General features: G+C 46.9%; 2 protein-coding genes across 3 annotated transcripts; both read left to right on the top strand.

Moving 5' to 3' along the window:
* Positions 1–7,308: 7,308 nt before the first annotated feature.
* LOC124665143 (armadillo repeat-containing protein 7-like) lies at positions 7,309–9,819 on the top strand. 2 transcript variants are annotated; one of them, XM_047202546.1, is made up of 7 exons: positions 7,309–7,424; positions 7,772–7,879; positions 7,977–8,013; positions 8,474–8,547; positions 8,666–8,759; positions 8,890–8,972; positions 9,368–9,819. In XM_047202546.1, the coding sequence occupies exons 2-7, from the start codon at positions 7,808–7,810 to the stop codon at positions 9,536–9,538; spliced, it is 531 nt and encodes a 176-aa protein (XP_047058502.1). In that variant the 5' UTR covers positions 7,309–7,424; positions 7,772–7,807; the 3' UTR covers positions 9,539–9,819. The 2 variants fall into 2 exon arrangements, with proteins under 2 accessions (XP_047058502.1, XP_047058503.1); XM_047202547.1 differs by lacking the exon at positions 7,309–7,424 and having other exon boundaries at positions 7,761–7,879.
* A 5,652-nt stretch (positions 9,820–15,471) lies between these two features.
* Positions 15,472–18,046, top strand: LOC124661198. The gene is made up of 9 exons (XM_047199059.1): positions 15,472–15,598; positions 16,098–16,330; positions 16,439–16,484; positions 16,706–16,737; positions 16,849–16,885; positions 16,973–17,034; positions 17,211–17,255; positions 17,338–17,406; positions 17,591–18,046. The coding sequence occupies exons 1-9, from the start codon at positions 15,550–15,552 to the stop codon at positions 17,804–17,806; spliced, it is 789 nt and encodes a 262-aa protein (XP_047055015.1). The 5' UTR covers positions 15,472–15,549; the 3' UTR covers positions 17,807–18,046.
* The last annotated feature ends 1,751 nt before the right edge of the window (positions 18,047–19,797 follow it).

Here is a 19,797-nt window from a genome sequence, read left to right as displayed (position 1 = left end):
GGGATTCCCACCTCCCATGTGGGGGGTGGCCGGCCCCCTAGGGTGGAGTCCACTTGGGACTCCACCCCATCTAGGGCTGGCCGGCCATGGAGGTGGAGTCCCTTGTGGACTCCACCTTCCTTGGTGGTTTCTTCCGGACTTTTCTAGAACCTTCTAGAACCTTCCATAGAACCTTCCGCGACATTTTATTCACATAAAATGACATCCTATATATGAATCTTATTCTCCGGACCATTCCGGAACTCCTCGTGATGTCCGGGATCACATCCGGGACTCCGAACAAATATTCCAACTCCATTCCATATTCAAGTACTACCATTTCAACATCCAACTTTAAGTGTGTCACCCTACGGTTCGAGAACTATGCGGACATGGTTGAGTACTCACTCCGACCAATAACCAATAGCGGGATCCGGAGATCCATAATGGCTCCCACATATTCAACGATGACTTTAGTGATCGAATGAACCATTCACATATATTACCAATTCCCTTTGTCTCGCGATATTTTACTTGTCCGAGGTTTGATCTTCGGTATCACTCTATACCTTGTTCAACCTCGTCTCCCGACAAGTACTCTTTACTCGTACCGTGGTATGTGGTCTCTTATGAACTCATTCATATGCTTGCAAGACATTAGACGACATTCCACCGAGAGGGCCCGGAGTATATCTATCCGTCATTGGGATGGACAAATCCCACTCGTTGATCCATATGCCTCAACTCATACTTTCCGGATACTTAATCCCACCTTTATAGCCACCCATTTACGCAAGTGGTGTTTGGTGTAATCAAAGTACCTTTCCGGTATAAGTGATTTATATGATCTCATGGTCATAAGGATTAGGTAACTATGTATCGAAAGCTTATAGCAAATAACTTAATGACGAGATCTTATGCTACGCTTAATTGGGTGTGTCCATTACATCATTCATATAATGATGTAACCTTGTTATTAATAACATCCAATGTTCATGATTATGAAACTAATCATCCATTAATCAACAAGCTAGTTTAAGAGGCATACTAGGGACTTCTTGTTTGTCTACATATCACACATGTACTAATGTTTCGGTTAATACAATTCTAGCATGATATATAAACATTTATCATAAACATAAAGATATAAATAATAACCACTTTTATTATTGCCTCTAGGGCATATCTCCTTCGAATAGTGTGCACCAATGTACAGCATGCAGCAGCGCGCGAGCACTCGTCAAGATGGAGACACTAATTTCATTTCCGAACTTGGACATCGAAGTTCTACCTTGTGAAGTCGGATGGTGATCTCGTCGCTTGTGTTGTTGGTCGGCCGTGGCTTTGGCGGGCAAACCATTGGTGTACCGTGTGGACACTCAGAGCCGCTCTCTCCATCCGGTCAGTAACATTGGCAATAATGCCTTCTTCGTGAATTATATCCGGTGTATCTCCGTCGACACCAGAGTGTACCCGACACTTCAACCTGACTGCATCTACTACACGGATTTGGGTTATATCAGAGAGTACTCTCATGATACAAAGGCCTGGGATGAGTGGCCACTACATGTGGATAGAATAGGAAACTACGGTATGAGAAATGAACACAGGCCATGCCGTTTGGAGGATGTATTGGCCGCACACTGCAGACGGAGGGAGTTCAATCAATATTTCCTTGGGGTAATGCACGAATGGAGGGACGAAGAAATATATGAGGAGGAATGAAGAACAAATTCATTCATCCTGGGGTATCCTAATCTTCTTGTTGTCCATACATTGCGTGCGTCTTGTATATTTTTCAGCTTAGTTTGTCGTGAACATTAACAACGTTATTGGCTGCTTTTGGCTGATGTATGCAGCTTTATGTATTATACTTAGTTTTCTCGATTATGTCGTTGTGAATTTATCATATACTAGCTTCTAGATTTGCTACTAGATTTGCTGCCATATCGGGCAAAAAACGAGGGCCAAAAGGCATAAATAACACCAGAGATTTGCTACTAGATTTGCTGCCATATTGAAGAAAGACAGAAATAGAAGCTTCTCTAGATTTGATACTAATTTGGTGAAAAAGACAGAGAGAGAAAGAGGGGAAAAGGTGCTCTTAAAAATGCCAATTTGGGCCGAGAGAGACAAAACCCAGCTCTTGCTCACGTGCAACCAAACGCTTCTCGTCCTGTCCCACGCGGTCCCTTTCTACCAGCCCCCACGCGACGCGGCCCCACACGACGCGGCCCCACGGACGACGCGGCGCAAGCACATCGGCACGTAACGTCCAAATAAACGGATTCCTTCCATCTGAGCTCCTTCTGCGGGTTTCAGACATAGGCTTGGGGAAAACTGAGGAAAAACTAAGGGGTTAGGGAAAACTGAGTACAACTAACGACCCGAGGGCACGAAAATAGAAATCCCAAGAAAAAAACCATTTGCCACTATTGTACTTGCAAAACTAAAAACAAAATGATTATATGCCCCCGCATAATTTGATGCAGTGAGTCACACACCTACTCGCCTGTCACATTATTCATTTCCTCCTCTCTACATATAGGAGAGATCCGAGTAGTTCATAATGCATTTAGTCGGGCATACAAAGTGAGAGTTTGGTTATATCTTGTATCTCCATCTCCATTCACAAAACTCTTCGCATCTTTGAGTGAGAATTTTTTTTTTTTGATTGATATCCTGCTATGACCACAGGGGATGAGATGCATCGGGGATACAAAACTCCCAACTTCCAAGTGAATACCGACCACAAAACTCTAGCGTGTCTACATAAGGTGCAGCACTCCTCGGTACGTGTATATATGCTGGAATGACATAGAGATCCCCCAACCTACGCAGATAATGGGTGTGCTTCAGTAGCACCATAATGTGTTACGAAAAATGTGATGCAAAGTTGTGTCGAAATTGTAGATAGGACACCGGAAGGTATTTCAGGAGATCAAACTTCTTTTGGCCACCTGGGGATCAGTCGTGGCAGGCATAATGATGGAGCACGGGTGATGGAGGACAGGGCTAACCTACAAGGATTGGGTTCAACTAACTGACACCAATGGATACACGTAACACTGAACAACCCATGGGGGCGGATGACGATGATGCACCTTTTTTCTGGCTCTCGGTCTATTAGGGGAGGCCGACCCCAGTCTTCTTGCAGTTTCTACTTTTCTTGGCTAAGCTGTATGCCGCAGCATGTAATGAATTGTTGTGAACCTGTGGGGCTTTATTAATTTAAAGTCGGGCACATAGTGCCTTTTATCTAAAAAAAAAAAACAACCCATGTAAAATTCGAACCTAAACTAGAAGCTCCCCACACTTAAGAGCACTTCTCCAGCTTAAATTATCGCGTCGCTCTCATGAACCCAGTCTCAAGCCACCCCGTCGCGAGCTGGCCCGCCGCACCCCCTGCCACGCAGCTGAGTCGCCCTCACAGTCGCACTCGCCTACTCGCATGTTCCTCGTCCTTGAAATTCCGCCGATTGTCGCACAACTCCTCAACACCGATCCGAAAGAACATTAAAATTTTGTCCAATTTAACTCTAGAAAAAGACCAGTGAGTGAGTATTCTTCAGTTCGGCCAACTTTTCAAAATCAGAATTAACTTGAGCATAGATTCAAATCAGAATTTAAGAAACAATTTTGATGTATATTGTTGATTTATATGTGAGAACATGGATAAATTTTAGAGTTAAATTTTAATTTTGTTGAGCTAAGAAACAAAATGTGGGAGCAATACTTGAATGATTGCTTGGTTATTTCTTTAGCGTCAATTCTTCTTGCAAGTAAAAGACGAGGGAAATCATATTGCTAAACTGTAGTTTTTATTTGTTATTGCAATGTAACTTGTTGGAGATGTTTTCACTACTATGAAAACCTGCAATTCAGTTCTTGTTATTGTGAACTTCATTATCTGATACCGTCGTGTTGTAGTTTGTTATTGGCACCTCAGTACCCATCATGGAAATCCTACTACCATTCTAGCACATATGCACCTTTTAGCATTTGAGTTTTTATCCGCAGATTTTGTCCATCTGTGTACATGAATTTTCTTATGGTTTCTTACTCGAACAAAATCGACATAAATGAGAAATGGCCTCAAATTTCATGAATAAGTCACCGCAAACAAAAAAAATCATGAAGAAGAAGAAGAAGAATGAGTACTAAGTGCCAGCCCATTTGCATATAGCCCACGATATCCTAGCCCACCTAGCGAGAGTCGTGCTGGCCCAATCTCCCCCACTTCATAGCCCCCAGTACCGGCAAATCCTATACACTGGGCCTAGCCCATTTTCACATTTGTTTTTCTTTTTTTCGTTTTCGTTTTCGTTTTCTGTTTTTTTTCCTTTTTTCTGTTTCCTTTTTTCCTTTTCTTTCCTTTTCTTTTCTTTTCTGTTTTTTTTATTTTTATTCAAAATCGAAAAAGTTCACATTTGAAAAGTTCAAAATTGAGAATAGTTAAAATTCAAAAAATGTTCAAAACGAAAAATGTTCAAAGCTAAAAATTGTTGGTATCCGAAAAATGTTCATATTAAAAAAATGTTCAAATTTAAAAATGTTCATTTTCAAAAAATGTTCAAATTTTGAGAAAATTGAATTTTTGAAAGAATGTTCAATCTAAAAAATGTTCAATCTAAAAAATATTCAAATATTGAAAAACAATATTCTAAAAAATTTATTTTTTTGAAAAAAAAATAATTTAAAAAAGACAAAAAAAATTAAACTTCTAGGTTTAAGAAACGGATTAAAAAAAATCTTCTTAAAAATCGAAAATATGTAAACAGAAAAGAAAAAGAATAAGAATAAGAAAAATAAAAATGACCTTACCTGATGGGCTGCGGCCCACTACACAAACGCCGGTCAAGAGTGGGGGTGCGCGTCACAACGTCCGCACCGACCCGGTCGGTGAGGTCCCCCAGTACCCCTAAAAAAAATCACAGCCCCACAGTTACTAGAGTGGGGATTCAACGCCAGCGACGTCGAGGGACCGCGCAGCAGGGGCGGAGCCAGGCCCAGGGCAACAAGGGTCAGGGCATCTCCAGCAGCGCGACGCAAACGGACGCTAAGCGATCGTTTGCGTCCGACGGGCCGAAAAACACGTCTGGTACCACTTCCAGCTGCGCGACGCATGACCGGGCCGTTCGGAGAGGCGCAAACCTAGCGCATATTTGCGGCAGGTTTGCGTCTCCGCGGACGATGCACGGACGCGCAAAGTGTCCGCTTGCGTCTGTACCGGGCCCGCCTGGCAGCGAGCCTGTATCGAGGGCATCGCTTCCGCGGCCATCGCTTTCGCGATCAGCGCTTCCTCGTCTGCGCTGCAGCCTTCACCATCAATGGCGCGGCTGCCTGTTCTGCGCGCGCACTGGCGGGTGGCGGCTGGGCTTCTGCGCCGCCTTCAATGGCATCGTATCCCGCGCGGCCGGCCTTAAAAGTCCACCGGCCACGTTCCTTCATCGCCCACACATCCACTCGCACCACCACCGCCGCAGCACCATGGGGAAGAAGAAGAACGACTTCGAGGCGTCCGACAGCGGCACAAAGAAGGACGAGCGGCCTAGCAGGGTGGCGCTACCTGTCAGTATACCTGGCCATGGGCAGCCCGGCCCGGTCGGCCCGGCCCGGCCCGGCCCAGCCCGAAATTCCCGGGCCAAGCCCGACCCGACCATGCTATGGGCCGGGCTTGGGCCATCATTTTGCGCGATTTAAGGAAGCGGCCCGGCCCGGCCCGAGGCCCGAGGCCCGACGGGCTTAGCTTATGATGGGCCGGGCTTGGGCCAATATTTCCGGCCCGACGGTCGGGCCGGGCCTGGGCCGAGATTTTCCGCGTCGGGCCTTGGTCGGCCCGGCCCGAGGCCCGGCCCGGCCCGAGAAATGCTCAGGTATACCTGTCAGCATCGGGAGGCTGATGCACGCGCACTGGACGCCGTGCGACACCTGGAGGGACGTGCACATGCTTGACGGCTGGCGGCTCAGCTACCACCGGGTGCCCATCCTTCCGGTGCCTGCGCGCGAGCCAGATAGGAACAACGAGATCCGGCGTAGGAGGCGGTACCTGCCGCAGGACCTCCGCTCCGATCCGGCGTACGCCATCGACTCCGATAGCTGGCGCACGTATCTCTCGACCGAGAGGGATCGGAGGAGGAGGGCAGGCTTCATGGGCGACATGGATTTTCCCTTCGACCGTCCACCGCCGCCTCGTCCTTGAAGACAGCAGTCGTCAACGCGTGCGCACTAGTCGTCGACGCGTGCGCAGTACAACGACGACCACGACGACGACGAGTACGACGACGACGACGACGACTACATCGAGGCGCTGGCGTACCACAACGAGGAGGTCAAGGACGACAGTGACGACTACGTCGCGGTCGTCTTCCAGGAATGGCAGCTGGCCATGGCGGAGGGCCGCAACCTCGAGTTCCCGGACAACATGACGGACGACGAGATGACGAAGCTTCGGCGTCCTCGTCTCCGAGAACGACCCACCTGTGCAGCCACCGCTGCCCCGCTACGCCACCGGCTTCATGCCGCCGGGCCTGTCGGAGGATGAAGCCCTTCAACTGGCGCTACAGAACTCGACCGCGCCACAACCTCCGCCGTACAACCCCTGGGTTCATCCACCGTCGCCACATCCCTGGGCGCCTCCACCGCCGCCACAGCCATGGGCGCCTCCACCGCCGCAACAGCCTTGGGCGCCTCCACCGCAGCCAGAGCCCTGGGCGCCTCCACCGCAAGCACCGCTGGCGCGCCCGGCGTACGTTCCGCCGGTATCCAACTGGCCCTGGACGGTACCGGAGCTCATCGTGCTCGACAGCGACGACGAACAGCAGTAGGCGCAGCCATTTAGGTTTTATTTTCATGTGTTAAACTATGTAAATTATGTTTTCACGTTATAAAAAATGATTCGAGCGAAAAAATGCGTCAAGCCGCTGGAGCCACGCCCGATGCAAACGGACGCACGATCGATTTCGATTATTTCGACCGACGTAAACGGACGCGCGCGGATATTTCCGGACGCTAAAATAGGTCGCGCCGCTGAGATGCCTCATGGCCGGGAGCCGGGGCGCTGGGAAATTTTCTTCCTCCTATTCCCGAAAAAAATAGTTGGCCCTGGGTGCGGATCAGGTCAGGCCCAACTCGGTTTGGCCTTCGGACTGCCGCTCGCTGGCGTGACCCGTCGCCCTCGCTCGCTTCGTCTCTGCGCCGTCACGCTCCAGGTCGCCTTGCTGCCGGAGCCCGCCCCTGCCGCCGCGGCGCCGCGGCGCCGCTTGCTCGCTTTCGTCCTGCACGCGACGCACTGCCTGGCCGGGCCGCCTCTGCTTGCCCTTGTCGGCCGGCGACGGATTTCTGCGGCACTGCCTCGCCCTCCTCTGCGCTTAATTCCTATCTTCATCATACCAACTGCAGAACTGCAGATTGCTTCCGGATCGGCTGCTGCTCCTTTCAACTAGGTAATTTCGTGTTGGGTTTCTTGTTTCAGGAACAGATGATGAATGACTCCTGATTGAATGAGTGATACGGTGCTATGTTTTACAATTGTTTGCAATTGACTTCACGTTTAGGAACAGAACATGAAGAGATGATTTACCAACAATTATTTCTAGATTTTATTCATCTTTTATGCACCTTCTTTGAGCGTTAACAATGGATTTGTAACTATATGTTCGTCTTTCCTGTTGTACCAAATTTTATGTGTTATTGCAACTTGCAAGAGTTATTTTTTTAGAATGTTTTGTTGCGCTTAGTTTTTTTTTGGCTCGGGGCTTGCTCCAATCCTGGCTCCGCCACTGCCGTGCAGCACCAGGTCGAGCGCACCGGCCACGGCGGAGAGGAGATGTTCACGAACCCACAGCGCCAGGTCGAGCGCACCGGCCGTGGTGGCACTCCGAGAGACCAGTACCTTCAGGTTCGCCTCCTCCCCGCTTGTATTGTTCGCCGTCTTCCGATTTCTCCCGTCATTCTTCTAACTGCTTACCCATATCCGTAACCACAATTTCTCTCAGGATCTCGTGACCCAGTTCCAGGACTCCACGGATGAAGGTAAAATTCGGTTGGCTACTTTGTTTCTTCTGTCTGAAGCTTGCATCATAGGAAAATCTCTGTGTGATTTCAGCTAGAATTGCGTATACTCGTTTAGAGGGAACAGAAGTCTGAAGATGATTTCAATTGGAATCTTGGCAGAAATTGTTGTCAGCACATTGTGCTGCAAAGTAAATTTGGTCGCCCGCTGAGGGGCTGAGTAAAGAACATTTTGTTTGGGTCCAAAACAAACAACTTAGTGCAGTAGTGAAGTTCCAAAGGGCACCAAGGAAAAGATGCACAAAAGATTCTAAGCAAATTAAAAGGTTGTCATATAGGCTGTATTTTGTTGTTTTCAATTTTGGATAACACAAATGGTTTGAAAATCATGATAGGTAATAGGTTTGTAAAATGGTACTATGAAAATAGCTCCATTTTGCTATTGCGTGCTCACCAAATTCATCGTTTATTGTCATTTCAGAGTGCAAGGAGAGGATAGTTGCAAACTTGTCAAATTTCGCATATGACCCTTATAACTACGCCTTTATGCGCCAGGTTGATGATTTCACATGCCTTTTGTTTCGGTCAATTGATGGATTGCAGATTCAAATGAGCACTGTTCTGGATTACCTTTCCTATTCAATAAGATGGTATATGTGTTCTGTTTGCTCAGCTGAATATTCTCGAGCTGTTCTTGGACTGCATTACGGAGTCAAATGAAAGGCTTGTTGAGTTTGGCGTTGGTGGAATATGTAATTCGTGCGTTGGTGAGCAATCTGTTGCCTTCATTTCTACGATTTCTTGTTGTTTGTTTACCATGCAAGACATCTTATCTTTGTGTCTTTACTGAACTTAGTTTTTTGGTGTGGTCATCTTATTTTGTTTGCTTATATGCAGATCCAGCGAATGCTTCAGTAATTAATCGATGTGGTGGAATCCCATTGGTTGTACAATGCTTATCTAGCCCAGTTAGGAATACTGTGAGTATTTCTGAAGCTGTGAACTACAAGCATAACAGTATAGGTCTTCTCTATTTTGAAGACTATTTGTTTTGATTTGTTCCTTCGTATGCATGTACTCCCTCCGGTCTCTTTTAATTGACTCAAATTTAGTATAAATTTGTACTAAATCTGAGTCAATTAAAAAAGAACGGAGGGAGTATATTTTTTACTCTTGATCGATTTTGGCACTTTGGGAACTAGGCTAGAGAAGGAGAGGGGGCATGTGACTTGGCGATTTTCTTTTTCCAGAACACTCACAGTCGCTCTTCTCTCTATTCCATCCACTATCTTCATATATTACAACATCTTTTGGGTTCTATGTAACTATATATTCTCATCTCACCAACATTTCCATTTGGTTAATTTTGTAACAGGTTATTTATGCACTTGGAGCCTTGTACTACTTATGCAACCCTTCGACAAAGAAAGAGATTTTGAAACCGGACGTCCTTCGGGTGATAAGAGAGTATTCTGCAGCTGGAGCCGTCAACAGCAGCTTCAGCAATCTGGCAAATGCATTCCTGGACAAGCACGTCAACTCGTGAGTTCAGTTCAGAACGGCAGATGGTAAAGGCTTGTAGCGCCATCTGCTAGAAACTAGAGAGTAGGGCTATTCAGGGGTTACAGTTCTGTGCCCGTTTATTCAAGCACAACAACAGGCAGTAGTGAGCCAGTGATATAAAGCTGGAAATTTTGAACCTATATGAGAACTCAATATTATCAGTGTTGGTATTCCGGTATTTATTCCAGACAACCATGGAGTTGTATACTGTAGTTGATTAGTATTTGTATTTGATGATGGTTTTGCAGTAAAAGGAAGAAGGATTAGAATACATCGTTGTTGAATTCATGTTCTGGAATGCAGTTTATAGCCACGTGAGCATTAACAAGCGGTGATGTGCTAAAAGAGGATTTTTCATTAAGGCTCGTGAGCTATCAAACATGCGGTCCAAGTGCAACTAACGAGAACGGCTCACACCGACACCATCTGTAATTTTTGGTGCTGCGGTTGCTCTTTCAGGTTACTCTGTTGTACAAAGGCTTAGCCCAACATGTTCCACCGAGATGATCGAGGATGGCCATGACATTCTACCACCAAGGTGAATAGTTATGTATGCTCCGAGACGTAAAACTATGATAGCAATTGCATCGGGTTTTTTGCTCAGAGTGTGAGGCTTGTCTGAATAGAGATGGATGCAAAAGGTAAAAAATACATGCAGCTTTCTTTCCTTCACTACATTGGTTGGTTGTGTGATTGTGTCATCTCTCGGACCTATCCCCTCTCGTATATGTAGATATTCAGAAGGTATGATGTGTCAGGCAAGTAGGTGCTGTTTGCTTTGCCCGCTGCATCTAATTATCTAGGGTACATTTAGTTGATTCCACGTACAGTTGTCGTAAAGGTACTAGCCTCAGTGGATATCGATTGTGCCAAATGCCTTGCCGCCTTGGCACAAACTGAAATCTTAAAGAGTCTCATAAGAGCATCTCCAGTCGCGTCCCCCAAACCGTCCCCCAAAGCGATTTGGGGCGCGCCGGACAAAAAAAGCGTTCCAGCCGCGTCCCCCAAAGCCCTTTTTCGTCCGGCGCGCCCCCATTCGGTGTCCGGCGCCCCGAGCCCGTCCCCCGTCCCACAGGGGACGCACCGGGGACGCCGGACACAACGAAAAGCGAGGCGAGGAGGCGTGGGGCCGACCCGTCAGCGGCACAATTAATTTAAACCTAACCGTCGCCTACCTCGCGACGGAAGTTATTGGCGCGCAGCGACGGTGCAGTTCCCGCAGAGGGCGCAGCGACGCGTCCCGTCGCGCCTAGCTCGCGTGCCGGCGTTAATGAGCGCCACCGCTCCTCCGCCTCCCTCCGGCCTATAAAAGGGGCGCCTCTCATCGTCCCTCTCACACACAAACCCTAGCGCCTCTCTCCCAAACCCTAGCCGCCACCATCTCTCAACAAGACTCGACGCTATGTCCGGTAGAGGCGGAGGCGGACCTCGCGGCCGCGGCCGTGGTCGTGGTCGTGGTCGTGGCCGCGGCGCAGCCTGAACGCTCGCCGTCGCCTTCCACGCCGCCGCCTTCATCATCGTCGGAGATGGACGTGGAGCCGGACGTCCCGTTTGAGTTCGTTCACGTCCTCAAGGGCGACCCACGCGGCATCCGCAGGCTGCCGGACTCCTTCGCCGAGTACGTCGGCGGCGTACGCCCGCGCACGATGCATCCGCGGGAGCATTCGTGCGGCTACCGCCGGTGGATCGTCAAGGCGATCTACGACGCGCGCGGCAAGATGTACTTCAACATCGGCCGGGAGAAGTTCGCGCGCCACCACAGCCTCCAAGCCGGCTTCATCCTCGTGTTCTCCTACTTCGGCAACAGGGACATGAGCGTCAAGGTCTTCGACGAGAGGCGCTGCCTCCCGGGACTACCACGTCGACAGGGACGACGACGAGCACCGACGAGGAGGACGACCGAATGAGTGTTGTTTCTTCGCAGCGAATACGTGCACGGAGGTTTCTGCCTCGTTCGCCTCATCGGTAGAACCAACAAGGGCACCATCCTCCCGCTGGATTTTCCAGTTTAGGTGATCTGGGTGTGCCCTCGAGTGTTCTTTCTTAGCAGCGAACACACGAAACCTTCGATGCACGGCCTAGTTAGGTTTAGTTTCTTTGCAATATTTTATATTTGTGTCCACCATGGTTCAAACTATGTATTAGTTTGTGGAAAACCATGTTCCAAACTGTGTTTTCGTGTAAACCACGTTCCAAATTATGTATTAGTTTGTGGAAATTGAAATAAAAATGCTAGAAAAATTATTTTAAATGTTTGGGGGCGGCGTTTGGGGGACGCGGCTGGGGAGCGACGTCCCCCAAACGCGGCACGAACGAAACACGTCCCCCAAACGCTCGATCCGGCGCGGTTTGGGGGACGGTTTGGGGGACGCGGCTGGAGATGCTCTAACTAGTTAGCAAGGAACATGGCCCTCTATAACAACTACTACTAAAAGCTAAGTTTCCTGAAAACTACTTAAGATTTAAGAAGCACATTAGCTGCAGCATGACTCAAATTAGTACTAACAAAAACAAAACCCAAAGATGTAATACCATCCACCAGCTCAATTTACACAGTATTTCCATACTATTCCTTGTTAGTTGGTACTTCATGAACATTTTGCTTGAAACTACTTCGTGATGTCCTACCTACTGAGATTCCATGTTATGTTCCTGAACAATGGACGCTGACATTTCAAGATAGCTGATAGGAACTGCTTACAGGCATTAGAGAAAACATATTACCATATACTAAAAAAGTAAATGAAGGCAGCCGGCAATCGATTCTTGGCAGAGCAGAATTTCCCATAGTTGGTTTCAGCTTGCATATTAATTGTTAATATACACAATCTGAAATAGACTCCAAGCGGCACATAACAACTGTTCATTAAATTGGACTCAAATTAGAAATTCAGCTTCTGAAATTATTCCTGCTGCTACAGTACCTCCAAGCGAAACTAGAAATTATAGGGAACCGGCATTTTGCACAAAGAATGTGCCAAAATCAGCATTTGACTTGATGCTTCAATAATATGAACCATCAAGCCCACATGAAATAAATATCAGTGCATCAGGTTTACATCGATTAAGTCAACCAAACCAGCAGTAACCAGCTGATTAGGACCGCTTTCCACAACACAGGCAACATCCAACAATCTTGTTGTCTTTTGCAGCCAGCAGCTTAAAATTTAATTCACGTATGACTGAGCTTACAGCATATGTACCAGAGTAAGAATACTCAATCATAACAAACAAATATTGTCTTATACAGTAGTTTGCTTTGAGACAACTAATTACCCATCTCAGATGTAAAACTGTCATGCAAAAAAAGAAAGGGATTAGATCCTGAAGTATAGCGCTTGACAGCACAAGACACGCACACAGCCATGGCGCAAACACGACCCAGAGCACCATGCCACTGGGCAAGACAGAACATTCTGAATAGCAGCAAACTAAGTTCCACACAATTTTCTTGCCACTGGGCAAGCCATAAAAATAGACGGGTAAGACATGTTTAAACCAAAGCAATCACCACAGTAGTCCCTTGATTTGGGAGAACACAATCAATTTGCATGGCTTCGTCAAACAGCTGAGCAGATAGACATCATATTTGATGTTCAGAAGCCACACAGCTCTGTACTTTCTCATCGTGCACATCAGCACAAATTTGTTTCAACAGAACTAACAGCAAGGATAGCACGTTTAAATGTCAGAAGGTACCAAGATAAGAGGAACTTACAAAACTATAAACCTGAGAAGTAGGATAGTTAGGACAAATCACGAAATGGATGAGGATCTTTCCTTTCAAAGGGATCAGCTAGATCCAAATCATGGGCACGAAAACCCTTAACGCAGCGATGAGGCTCATCTGTTGTAAAACGAAACCGAGCACCTCTTGAGGCCTTGCTGTCCAGCCGAAGCTTCTTATGGTGTTCTGCAAAGAACGCCTCATGGTAATCATATTTAGAGACCTGAATGGTCATTAACTCTAGCACCTTGGCGTTTTCCACAAAGAATGTGGCAAAGTCAACATGCGACTTGATGCCCCGGTAATATTCCCACGAAATTTTCTTCAGACGGATGTCAAAAGAACTTGTAAAACCTAGGTGTTTTTTACGCCATACGTTGGATTCCCTCGTCCACGAGACTGAAAAATAAAATAGAGAATTTAGAACCGACCATTTCAGAACAGTAAGCAGATCAAGCAAGCAATGGATATTATGCACCATCACAAAATAATTCTCACCTTAATGTATAGCTTTTCCAAGCATGGAAAACACCTCAGCAAGCCAATGACAACATCCAGACTAAGAGCATGAGTATTAACAGCTAAAATCTTGACGGTGCGCACCTCTGGCATTAGGTTATCAACAATACGCAATTCCTTCATGAACATGGAAGACAGCATTAGGCCATCAATATGTGCAGATAATATGTAATTCATTATTAGCACATAGAAATGCAGGTATGAAGGCAAGTAGGAAGGGCAGAGCTACCTGAATAACTGTCAAGCCAAGCGCGAGTCTGGCATCAGATGAAATGAAACCTAAGGTCTCCAGTCTAGGCGCGGAGATTACCGAAACATGCGGGTTATATGAACCATGTTGGATCAACCTCTCAAGACAAGGGGCATTCTCGATGATGAGTTCCCCAAAGTGGAGCGGTCCGCCAGCAAAATAGCCCTTCACACATATGCTTCTAAGGCTAATGGAGTTGATTTGGACACGACGGAAGCCATAGCTGTGCGCAATCAGCAAGCACTCCAAAGCAAGGCAACCCGTAAGCACGGTGCGCAGCGAGGATTCGGAGATGGTTACATGATCAAGCTCGAGCTTCTTAAGCTTGGGGAAGTGAATCGCTTGGGCTGTGATATCGGGGACATGGCAATCTGCAATGGTAGCAGCACAGAGTGTTTCCGAGAAGCAGAAGGCAGCCGTCGCTGGCACAGGCTTTGGCCATAGATGCGCGTACTGAAATCCGAATCTGCACATGTCAAGCTCCTGGAGGTTGCGGAAGGCGGGGGACCGGATCCAGGCCTCGACGGTGGCGACTTGGCGGAGGTCATCGTAGAGGAAGGGGACGCAGAAGCGGCGGACGGGGCCCTTGTGGGCGGAGAGGATTCGCGACACAAGGGCGGCGAGGTCCTTCACGTCTTTGCGGAGCCCGCGGTGGTCGAGGTTGAGAGGGGCGTCGCTCCAGAGGTGGCGCCATCGGGTTGCGAGGAGCGATGTGAGGGCGCCTTCCTTGGTGGGGAGGAGCGTGATGATGTCGCCGAGGACGCCGTCGGGGAGGTGGCTGATGCGGTCCTCACCTCCCCCACCCGCAGCTGGAAGCGGCGGCTCCTGGTCCTCGTCCGCGGGATCCGGACCATGTCCCTCTGCAGCCGGCGCCGCCGCCTCGTCTGGGTCGAGTCCCGCCGATTTCCGCTTCCTCGACGTGCGGGCGCCTTCCTTGGTGGGGAGGAGCGAGATGGTGTCGCCGAGGACGCCGTCGGGGAGGTGGCTGACGCGGTCCTCACCTCCCCCACCCGCTGCGGAAAGCGGCGACTCCTGGTCCTCGGCCGCAGTTTCCGTACCATGTTCCTCTGCAGCCGGCGCCGCCGCCGCCGCCTCGTCTGGGTCGAGTCCCGCCGATTTCCGCTTCCTCGAGCAAGAACCGCCAGCATCCATCTCCATCGCCGGCGGCCCGCACGGCGGGAATAGACGAACTCTCGCGAGGAGGAGGGCAGGGTTTTTCTGGGGCTAGGCTTACGCGTCGACGGAGCCGAGACGAGCGGCGGAGCAGGAGGCGGTGCGGTGCCGTGGCCGTGGCCGTGGCGGTGCGGTTTGGAAGGAGAGAAGCGGCGATGGAGGATAGAAATGGAAATGAAAATGGAAATGGAAGAAAGCCCAGTAGAGCCCGGCCCAAGACTAGTAGTTGGGCCCGCATGTCAGCAGCAGTCCATTTCAGTCCACCTCCTGTCCTGTTCAGTTCGTCGTCCTTCCTCTTCTCCCGATCTTATCCGGAGAAGGTTTAATGGCGGATTCGACGGCGTCATGCCTCGCCCACGAGGCGAATGATCCAGGTTCGGTTCGCGCAGGACGTCTCCCCTCCCTATCTCTCCCTTATTCCGTTGCCAAATTCCAGGCGGTGCTACTGTTAGGGTTACAAAAGAGCAAGTAGATCGGTCGGCAGTTCGGCACTGCTTGCTTGGCTACCTAGCTAGCTAGCTTGTTCAGTTTTCCAATTCTTCTACTCAACTGTTTGAGCGTTTCGTTGCTGTGGTGATAGAGAAGTTGTGCAGCTAGACGGCGGGCTCACTGGAACCAGGGCACTGTCCCTGCTGGTCTGGATCCTGAGCACATTGACCTGATTGATATATTTTATTCAACTTAGCTACTGCTGAGAGTAATTCATGTAGCCATCTTATGTGTACTAATACACCGAATGACCATGGAACACTGGACTGTCCAATTATGATTCCTGTATATTTTGCTTTGCCCGTATGTGAGTCAATGCCTGTCTCATGATGATTGGTGAAGAAATGAAACTGAGCGTTCAACTTAATTGCGCCTTCGATTTAGGTAGCTCAGAAGCTGTCCGTGGCAGTTCGCATGACACGGAGGAGCAGGAAGGCACTAAAGGAGAAGCGTCCACCGCGACATCTGAACCAGTGAGGGAAGAACTGGTTCAGAGCGCCGTTAGTTTCCTGAAACACCCGAAAGTTGTGGCCTCTTCTGATGTCCAGAGGCGTTCCTTCCTGGAAAATAAAGGGCTCACTGTGGACGAAATCGAAGAAGCGTTTCGGCGTCTACTAGTGAGTTCTAATTTTTTTCCACTATCTACTTGGCTTCCATTTTGAGAGTACGTCCCTGGTTGTTCTAAGCTTGTTCTTCTTTATTGATCTGGATTTTGTAATTTGCAGAGCCCGTCTTCAAACTCTTCAAGTTCAAATACGTGCAAATCTCAAGGTATGTGAGGAGAGTCCCTTTACTGGTGATTTTAACAAGGCAAGTTTAATTTTAATCTGATGTCATCATGGATCATGCGAGATTGTTTATTGGTGTTCTGGATAAGTAAATGGCCATTCCAATTCATCTTTCCTCTTTTAGCTGTATGTTCAATGCCGCTCTAAATGGCTTCACCGAGATATGTCTAATTGCATTGCCTTGTGTTTCCCTCTATTTATCAGGGGTACCTGAACGCTCTTGCGGAATTACTCAGGTCAGCTAAAGATTCACAAATCTGTGTTATATATTCCCAGCAAAGTCTTGGTCTGGTGTTGCTGGTTCTATGCTCGGAAATTAAACTAGCTATTTTCCTTCACTGCTGCAGGAAGCTAAAATCAGCACAGAATGTGTAGATGGTTCAGGTTTTCCATTATAGCCCTTCTGAAAATATGTTATTGGCTGCTTTTCTTGGTTTCGTTTTTTCTGACATTTCTACTTTACTTTTATAGGGACTCCTGACTCTGAAACTGTCACCCCTGTGGTGCCCCGGCACCCAAAATCATATATGGAGGTTCGCTATCTTGGGCACCGCTTTTTTCTGTCATGCACTCACGCTAGCATGTGCACTTAGTTCAGTCTGAATATGTTGTAATTTGTTAATTTAGTTTGCTAACTACAAGATAAATGTAGAGTGAGTAGAATTTTGATGTTGCCCAAAAGTTTGCTCTGAAGTCTGAACCATGACAGGTCATGGAAATGATACAAAGGGGAGAGCGGCCAGATGATATTCAGGTAGTCTTTGATTTCTATTTGTCTCCTATTACTGTTGCAACAATAGGACTCTATAACTCTATTGTTTTGTGATATACTGTAGGATATTAACGATGAGCCTCCTAACCCTGATCAACCAATCTCCAAACCACGTATGGCACCAAAGCCCAAGGTTTGCACCTCAAATTATTGGCTAACCAAATGTTTCACAGTATGAATTTGCTTTTCTTTTAGCCTCACCGTCTTGGAGAGAACATGTGTATGTACATAGTAACAAAATTTAGAGTTTCCCTATGATGTCCATCAGGCTTGTTTGACAACTATGGTTCGCTCACATTTATGTTGCTGTTAAACAGCCATGGGAAAAGCAAGTTCAAGAAAGCTCTGGCTTGGATCTGAAAGCTCACCCAAGCGGTTCCAGCAAACAAACATCAGGAGTTCAAACCGATAGCACCAACCAGGGCATGGAATCAAACAACAACTCCGGTCACGGTGATGCGCTGCTGATGGCAGAGCCAGCTATGGGCTCTGAAGCTCCCACGGATGATGATGCCGCCTCACCGGAGCAGTAAATTTGAAAGCACATAATGATGAGGCGAGGTCAGACATGATGAGCCCAAGAGCAGGCTTCAGATTCAAGTACCACATCAGTATACTCCGTGGTCTTTTGGAATTATCAGAAACTACTTGAGCTTGGGGGTCAAGCATACTTGGGGTTGGATCATTGCTGGGAATGAGCACATACAATATACACTTGTTATTTAATCATGTACGAAATACAATAAAATAAAGTGTGTACCATTGTTCTTGTCTCCAATGTCTGAACCCTTGCAATGCCATATGTTTCTTGGGTCCTAATAACATAAAAAGGTTTGCATTACATCCTTAGTTTTTGTCATGTGATTTGCGAGCATGCTCGTGGTGATGTGTGCGTGTGCTGCTGGTGCTGTAGTGTGACCGCATGTGTTTATTCAAAAGGAAGACAATAGGAAAATAGTGGAAGAGGCAAACAGAAACTCAATTCGGCTCCCGGGTGCGTATGATCCCTCTACCATAAAAACATATTTCCAAGTGTTAAAAAATTTTAATAAAAAAATTTGCATGTACATATCCATAATATATGTGTATTCGTCAAGTTTCACGAAAAAATCATATTTTTTATAGTCTAAGCGAAAAAGAGAAAATTTATCTTGTGACAAGTCTTTGTTTTAGCACCGAATTTTGTCTTTTTTACACACGCCACATGACACGTCGATTTTTCATGAAACAACTTTGTGAGCGCGTAGCACATGAAGATGTACGTGCGAAATTTTTGTTTCAATTTTTTGATATTTTAAAATGTGTCTAACATGTATTTCAAAATAAAGGGAGCATACGACTCCCATGTGCCAAAACATCACTCCCGCAAACAGAAACAATACTTTAATATCTTTGTTACAAAGTAGTTGTGCAGGTGTCTCAGTTTTGTTGCAAAGATGTTTGTCCATCCACACCTCCCATGCCAATTCATTAATTGCGTTCCAAGTTTACTCTTACAAGCGATCGTTATAACTCCATTTACCACATTTTGTGTGCTCACATTTACATATACACAATGATGCATTCAAGAGGAACTTTGCCATTAAAGATCTTGATGACTTACATTTTTTCCTTGGCACTGAAATAAAGAAAATTGTGGATGGCTTGCTTCTTACACAAGAAAAATATGGTATAAACTTGCTACACTGTGTTGGTATGTTGTGATGCAAATCTGCTCTACACCCTTGTCCTCGACTGAGCCAATGTCTCTTACTGCTAGGACTCCTCTTGGTTCGAAGGACAACACCTAATATCGCAACATTGTTGGAGGCTTACAATACTTGAGCTTGACCCGGCTAGATTTATTCTTTTTAGTCAATAAGGTTTGTAAGTATCTTTTGCCAATGCTACAACATAGTTAATATGGGTTGAAGCACTCCTAGGTGAGCATAGTGTTAAGTTGCAACAAGGATAATGTTTACGGTGTGATAACTTGGGTGCTACATATTTGTGTGTAAATCCTATCTTTCATGTCAAAACAAAACATATAGATTAATTATCACTTTGTGAGGAAAAAAGTAGCAAATAAAAGTCTCGACATTCAGTTTGTCTCAAACAAAGATCAAGTTGTTGATGGGTTCACAAAGGCATTTCCATTTAAAAATGTTGATGAGTTTAAGCTTAATCTCCATCTCTTTAAGGTTTAGATTAAGGGGCTGTTAAACATCTATGTACAACATACCATATAGGCATGTAGTAGTTCTCTAGCCTATATGATATACCCCATGTAATGCCACAGTCGGGGCTTTATCTATCCTATATAAACACGAGCCGAGAGCAGGGCATCGTTTCCACTTATGTTGATACTAAGACATAATAACTATGATTAGCAATGCATAGTCTTACCATGAAAAAATTGCTAATGCCCACATTCTCTCCATGGCACCCTTCATGTTCCCAATATGTTGTCACAAGGCATCCAGTCATTGTTAACACGGTCGTCTCTGTCAGCGGAGGATTGGCCCTCAGTATACCCTTGAAAGGG

This window comes from Lolium rigidum, chromosome 6 (genome assembly GCF_022539505.1).
Source record: "Lolium rigidum isolate FL_2022 chromosome 6, APGP_CSIRO_Lrig_0.1, whole genome shotgun sequence".
In the NCBI taxonomy this organism is placed as follows: Eukaryota; Viridiplantae; Streptophyta; class Magnoliopsida; order Poales; family Poaceae; genus Lolium; species Lolium rigidum.
This window is presented reverse-complemented; position numbering and strand designations above follow the sequence as displayed.